Genomic DNA, 7,250 nt, shown 5'->3' with positions numbered 1-7,250 from the left:
TTTGATGTAGTTTATAATGTGTATTTTTTACCGTTGATTTTTGAGTCGTTCTAGTTGTAAATCTGATTGATAATCTTTCACAGTTTGTTCTGCTTGAACGAGTAATTTCTTCGCTTCGTCAAATTTACGTTGAGTTTGTTCAATTCGATCTTCAGCTTCCCTAAAAACACAGACGCAGGATTCAGAGAATATCGGCACAGAATTCTGTTTGCTTGCATCAGATCTCACTGGATCTCAAAATTCTCTACTGGACAGCGAGTGAATTTCGTGGCTGTTTGGGCGGTGATGAGTTGGAGCAATGGGGCACACAGGACGTGTGTTTATCTGTGGCTCAGGAGATGAAATCTTGAGACGTACCTGAGCGCTTTATCCTGAACTTTCACTTCAGCTTCAAAACTTTCTAATCTTATCGCTTTCTCTTTTAAATTCTCTTCTAAGCCGATTTTCTTATTCAATTTGAACTCGAGATCTTGATTCTATTTTGTGTGAAAGAGAAACAAATTCTTTAAATACCATAATTTCACAGGTTGAGGGGTCAGTAGTTCACAAGTGTGTATTAAAGTTTAACCGGTGATGAATACAACAGGTTAAATCCAGTTTAAACCGGTGATGAATACAACAGGTTAAATCCAGTTTAAACCGGTGATGAATACAACAGGTTAAATCCAGTTTAAACCGGTGATGAATACAACAGGTTAAATCCAGTTTAAACCGGTGATGAATACAACAGGTTAAATCCAGTTTAAACCGGTGATGAATACAACAGGTTAAATCCAGTTTAAATCATTTATACGTCCAGGTAATCTTTAACCAACTATTAAACAACGGTTCCCAGTAACAGTAAATCGATGATGAATGTTTTTAAATACTTTGTGATTTGATTTTTCCAGATGAAAATTAACGATTTCGAGTTGATTCAACAATCGATGATTCGTAGAGATTAATTTCGTGTTTTCATCTCGAGAGTTTTGTAGTTTATAACGTAGAGTTTCGTTATCGGCTTCTAACGGAGGACGTCGGTAACACGACACAACTTCACTGAACTCACTCTGAAAATATACACACACAACCCTCTTTATACAGGCATCAAGGGTCGAATAGACAGTATTTGAGAATATGATCACAGGCATGAAAGCAACCGAGGCTTCTACCACTGGGGATATTATCTTGAAGGACACTTGTTTCCTGCAACAACTCCTAGAACGGCTAGAATCATTGAGCTTGGAGATTTACTTGAAGGACAATTTGTTTCTTAGTTCTAATAACAAATCTCCTGTTCAGGCCTCTATCAGGGCTTTTCAATTCATGAAATTGATCACGATTTGTAAATATTAAAACAGTGCCTAAAATCAACACAAATTACCAAGAGTCGAACACATACAATCAGAACCCAGAATAAAACTTAATTAGGAATATTAATTAGACTTATGAGCCACTATTTCTATCTATTGATAATAATGTCGTCAGTATAGTACAGCTATAGTATTCACCACTTAACACAATAAGCCTTTCGTGCACAGTTTAATTCAGCTTTCTTTTTCAAGACTGAACAAAAAAATCTGAAAAATCGATATTACACTTGATATTTACCTTTCAGATATCTCTGTTTGTACATTAGGAGAAATAATCAGTATTTACAGTAAAAACGTACGTATGCCCCCAGTACTACTACAGTTCATAGCTCAGTAGCATATACAATATACAAACTAGTTTCATTAAAAAACACTGCTATGATATATCATCACACACGAGTTTAAATATCGATATATCACAATTTACATATCAATATATCACGATGTATATCTTAAATTAGACACATTAAATAATGATATTATAATTGACTGTAATAGATTCATCATACTTATTTTCAGATCAAAATGCTCATAGGAATTAAACCAAGGAGCCAGCTCCTGAGTGGTACCAGCTCCTGAGCTCCTGAGTGGTACCAGCTCCTGAGCCCCTGAGTGGTACCAGCTCCTGAGTGGTGCCAACTCCTGAGCTCCTTAGCACTAAATATGGCCTTGAAACCAAATTATCTCATGCAGCTAAAAGCTCAAGAAACTGTACTTAAAATGGTGTTTTGGTATTTTTCTCATGAAACCCATTTAATTGAACCCCAACACGAGCTTACTAAAACTGAACCAGACGGATGTAACATTTTAATAGAATCATTAAAACTCAATATTAAAGCATGAAGAGACTTAGAGAAAATACCTTGAATATCGACAGCTGGTTCTAGTAGTTATATTTTCCTACAAGAATTGTGAACTCTGTCTAAACCTACCCCATACACAACACCACTAACAGTTCCCCCCAGCAAACACAAAACAATTTTATATCAATGACACGCACACAAAAAATACAGGTTTACTTTATTGGAAAAACTTGTCAGGAAAAAAATTGCATATTCAAATAGTCTGTAAAGATTCATAAGACTTTCTAATTGCAGCAGTTTTCTAATTATTTTCAAACTCATTTTTTCAACAAGAATCTTTTAAAGATATCTCACTATCATTTGTGAATTACATAATTTCTTTATCTAAAAATAGCGCGTAATTTGTGAAGGGCCCTGTATAAAATTATCCTAGATTTGAATGAAAACGTTTTTTTAAACTTACAGATTCTGGTCTCGGGGTGCTGAATTTTGGATTGACAGGTGCGTATTCTAAATAAGATCCAGCCATCGAAATATTAGGAGTTGATTCAAAATTCATTGAATTATTCATATTGAAATTATTGCCTTCTTCACAACATCTGAAAATAATGGAAGAATGTTGGGAATTCATTTCAAGCAGGACTAATAGGGATTATAACAAATCTTGAGAAAAAATCATCAATGAATTTATTTCTGTTCTTCATTTTTCTTTATTCAAACAGGGTGGCCACTTTTATATGACTTGCTCTTTCCCAGACTATTCCCTGAATTACAGGTAAGCGGCCATCCTATCAAATGTTTATAGATGCATTGGATTTTTCATCTAATTGAATTAATTATCTAATTTTAGATAATATCTAAAATTAGATGATTAATTCATTAAGTCTATGGTTTAAAAGTGTTGAAAACATTAGATTTTTTTATTTCAACAATTCTGATACAAAATACCATTAAGAGGCAGATGAATCCATGTTTTTATGATGATAGATATAGAATTTCTCCCACTAAGGATGGATCCAGTAAAGCCGCCACTGTTTGGCTCATGATGCAGCCACTGTTTGGCTCATTGATGCAGCCACTGTTTGACTCATTGATGCAGCCACTGTTTGGCTCATTGATGCAGCCACTGTTTGGCTCATTGATGCAGCCACTGTTTGGCTCATTGATGCACTTACTGAGCTTGTTCTAATGATGTGATATAATTCATTTTTCGTTCAGCATGTTCTAATTTGTGTTTTAATTGTTGCACATGCTGTAGCACAATTTCAGCACCATCAGGAATCGCTGACGACATCTTTCTAATCGCGTCACTTTACTGAAAATTAAGCAAGAGTTCATTCTAATAATTATAGGGAAAACACCAAATCTAAGTGATTGATTCAGTTATAAGCCAAAAAATGAAGTATGAGCTTAGATATCTTAATTGATTTCATTTTGACAACTCGCTGCGAAGATATTCATTGGTTAATATTGGTAATTAGTTGTACAAAAGTCAAAGTTGAAAAACTAACGTCAGTAAATAATGCAGCTACATCCAGTGACTAGTGAGCGCGGTCCATCAGAAATTACTGAGAACTCAGAAACAATTGTCACTTACCTTTGATTAAGATATAAAATCCAAAACCATTGGAAATCCGTTAAAATGATGAGAATCTTAATAAAAATCTTGAAAATCTATTTTCAAAAAGCCCACCATTTTTGAATATCGCGCGAACGAAGTTTTGAATTTTTTGCCACCGAACACTATCTACATCTACATCTGTTTCTGCATCTATTCACAAAAACATGTTTTCAATGAATAAACTTGAAAAAAAAGAATTCGATGTATTTCAATAAACAACAAAAAACGACTTAAGATTAGCGACTAAAATAAAGTATAATTGAATTGATGTCGTATGTTGTAAGTTGTAACTGGTAAGACTGATGTTGATGCGCCTGCGCAGATTGTACTTCCTTTCCAGAGATAAGTAGAGCCCGGGTAGCCGCCGATACGTGAAACAGGCCGGAATAAATACATCTACTCACAAAATGGTAAGCTATACCACTTATTTATTTTATCGGAAACGAGTAGATAAACTATTTTAGAATCTGCAACCGAATTATTGAAGACGGATGTCAAATTAAAAACACCGAATTTATCCGATTTGATTCGAGGTTCCACGTCATTTTGACAGTCTGTGTTTTCTACGTTCAGACTAAGATTCGCCTATTTAAACTGATTAATTTCGCCGGCTCGATGTTGATACTGTTTTACTGTGAATTTGTATAATTTAGTTTTGTTGAATTCCCTGATCAGCAATTTTATGAAGCATTGCGATCGAATTGAATCAAAAATATCAATCTGCCATTTTTTTGTGACCAACAGAAGCAATAAAATCTGTATCCGTGTCTGCACAATTACCCAGCAGTGCTACAGAGTTCTTGGGAATGGAGAAATCAATTCCAAACAAACATTATTGGGCTAAAACAGCGTCGGCGACGCGTGTTGTTAGTTTTTCTGTATCGTTTCAAATCTGCGACAATTTGACTTGTTTTTTTCACGCAGGGTTTCGTTAAAGTTGTGAAGAATAAACAGTACTTCAAGAGGTACCAAGTGAAGTACAAGAGAAGAAGAGGTGAGAGTTCTATCAAATCTGCTGAGTCATTCTATCTGTGCATGGTCAATGAAAGGGATCCTCGCTCAATGCATGGAACTTGTTGATGCTAATGAATTGTTATTAATTTCTAATTTCAGAATCTAAAACTGATTATTTTGCTCGTAAACGTTTGATCGTCCAGGATAAGAATAAATACAACACACCTAAATACAGAATGATTGTTAGATTGACCAATAAGGATATCACCTGTCAGGTAACGTGTGCCTTCCCCTGCGGGTCACTCACTATATCGTGTTCTAAATTTCCAGTATTGAATTGTTATAACGCAACGATTCTGTTAATTGATTATAGGTGGCGTACGCTAGAATCGAGGGTGATTATATAATTGCTGCTGCTTACGGTCATGAATTACCGAAATACGGAATTAAAGTTGGTTTGACTAATTACGCAGCTGCTTATTGTACTGGTTTACTGATGGCTAGAAGGGTAAGACTTCTGTCAGTTCTTAGAAATTGCTCCCCGTCTCTCCCCCTCCCTCCCGCTCCCTCCCTCCCTCTAGTATGATTTGACTTGGGATTCATTGGGAGAAAACTTTAATTGCTAGGGCACATATGGCACTTGGGATTAATTTAGCGAAAACTGACATTTCTTAGGGCCAAGCCAAGATGGGGTCTTATATCTTATGACTAGAGTTAAGTAGTAAGCTGTTAGATCGGCTACTATTTACAGACCGGTTTCATAGACGAGTCCTTAGTTATTACAGTAGACTCAGCCCGAGTTTGATCTGTTCAACTCTGTTCGAGATAATTGTCCAACTTTAAACTGGTCTTGTTTCTAAGCTATGATTTGACTGAACTCGGTGTATTTAGTGTAAGATGTTTATCGGTTGTTGTTACAGTTGTTGCAGAAGTTTAAGTTGGATAAAATCTACGAAGGAAACACGGATGTAAACGGTGATGAATATTACGTTGAGAGCGAGGAGGGTAAACCGGGAGCGTTCCGATGTTACCTCGACGTCGGTCTGGCCCGTACGACCACCGGAGCTAAGATATTCGGAGCGATGAAAGGTGCCGCTGATGGCGGTATCGATATTCCTCACAGTATGAAGAGATTCCCCGGTTACAGCGCCGACGATAATGAATTTCATCCCGAAGTTCACAGGAAACATATTTTTGGAGGTCACGTTGCTGATTATATGCGTCAGTTAGCCGAGGAAGATGATGATATCTACAAACGACAATTCTCGAGATATATTAAAAATGGACTCACCGCTGATAGTGTGAGTATTTATAGAACTACTTCATTCCTGTGTTAACCATTTTACTTTCATGTCTACTGCATCATCTCAGTACCAGTTCCCTCACTGCAATTAGTGGCGCCTCAACAACCCTCCCTTAGCGCTCTCCCCTCAGGGAGGATTGAGTCAATTATCTCTCATCACTGGTCAGGTATCGCATCATTGGGACCAGGCTTGTGATAACTAATTTGGTGTGATTATGAAAGAATGATATTTTCATTGAATTCGAGTGAGATTTCATCATTTTGCGTATGATTTGTTCTCTGAGAATGTAGACATTGAAATGAGCAGTGGTATTCAAAGGGTTGGCATAGATACATCATCGTTTGAATGTTGTTAGTGTTAGCTTTTTGTATGAATTTGATTTAGTAAATTATTTTCGATTGTAGATCGAGGGTTTGTATACTAAAGCTCACCAGGCGATCCGTGAAGATCCATCGCACACCAAGAAAGAAAAGACCAAGGAAGGAAAAGTTAAGAGGTCAGTTTGCACAACTCAGATTTCTGATAACAGAAATGTTGATGACATTTAACCCTTTCTGTGCTGACTAATTAATACCCTTTAGTGCTGGAGATAATTTGAAAATTTTGAAAAATTCCACCCTAGTGTGTTGAATAACGGGAATACCACTATAGTGCGTCTACACCGCGGCGCAGTGTATCGTTAGTTACTAATATTTCACTGTTTGACAGGTGCTGCCATCTCTCAATAGAGATAATTACTAATTACATCTATACATCACAGTGCGGTGTAGATGCACTGAAAGGGTTAAAACCGTTAATAATAGAATATCCGGTATTAAATGTGTTTAATTTTGTTGTTGTAGATGGAACCGTGCTAAATTGTCGCTGGCTCAGAGAATGGACCGCGTCAAACAGAAGAAGGCGTCACATTTACGAGCGATTCGTGCTGAATCTGACGATTAAAATTTATTCTCATTCGTCGCAGTTTTCTGTAATGAATTAACTGAAATAAAAGGCGTGCTAGAAAATCAGCCTTTCATCAATTAAATCTTTTCTTCTTAAAGTCGAATAAATCGTGAGGATTTTTATGAGGATCTCTTCCCAAACTATTTGTGTTACACGGTCACTGAGGAATTATCATAATTAGCCCAAATGAGGATTTGAAATGCCCTAATCCTGATATCGATCATTGCAGGAGAAGGCAATGCTTGCCTGCATTCCAGTGAGAAAAAAAGAC

At 36.5% G+C, this 7,250-nt stretch overlaps 1 protein-coding gene across 1 annotated transcript; it reads left to right on the top strand.

Moving 5' to 3' along the window:
* The first annotated feature begins 4,047 nt into the window (after positions 1–4,047).
* Positions 4,048–7,041, top strand: LOC141909340 (large ribosomal subunit protein uL18-like). Its single transcript, XM_074799756.1, has 7 exons — positions 4,048–4,186; positions 4,701–4,770; positions 4,890–5,005; positions 5,104–5,238; positions 5,651–6,031; positions 6,439–6,530; positions 6,877–7,041. The coding sequence occupies exons 1-7, from the start codon at positions 4,184–4,186 to the stop codon at positions 6,974–6,976; spliced, it is 897 nt and encodes a 298-aa protein (XP_074655857.1). The 5' UTR covers positions 4,048–4,183; the 3' UTR covers positions 6,977–7,041.
* The last annotated feature ends 209 nt before the right edge of the window (positions 7,042–7,250 follow it).

The sequence above is a fragment of the Tubulanus polymorphus genome, chromosome 7 (assembly GCF_964204645.1).
Source record: "Tubulanus polymorphus chromosome 7, tnTubPoly1.2, whole genome shotgun sequence".
Taxonomy (NCBI): Eukaryota; Metazoa; Nemertea; class Palaeonemertea; order Tubulaniformes; family Tubulanidae; genus Tubulanus; species Tubulanus polymorphus.
The sequence above is the reverse complement of the archived record's forward strand: the minus strand, read 5'-3'. Positions and strand labels throughout refer to the sequence as shown.

Bases quoted from the DNA above. Each gene is read 5' to 3' on its own strand.
- LOC141909340 (XM_074799756.1), top strand. The intron at 5,006-5,103 runs GTAACGTGTGCC...AATTGATTATAG, and splicing joins ATAAGGATATCACCTGTCAG to GTGGCGTACGCTAGAATCGA. The intron at 6,032-6,438 runs GTGAGTATTTAT...TTTCGATTGTAG, and splicing joins ATGGACTCACCGCTGATAGT to ATCGAGGGTTTGTATACTAA.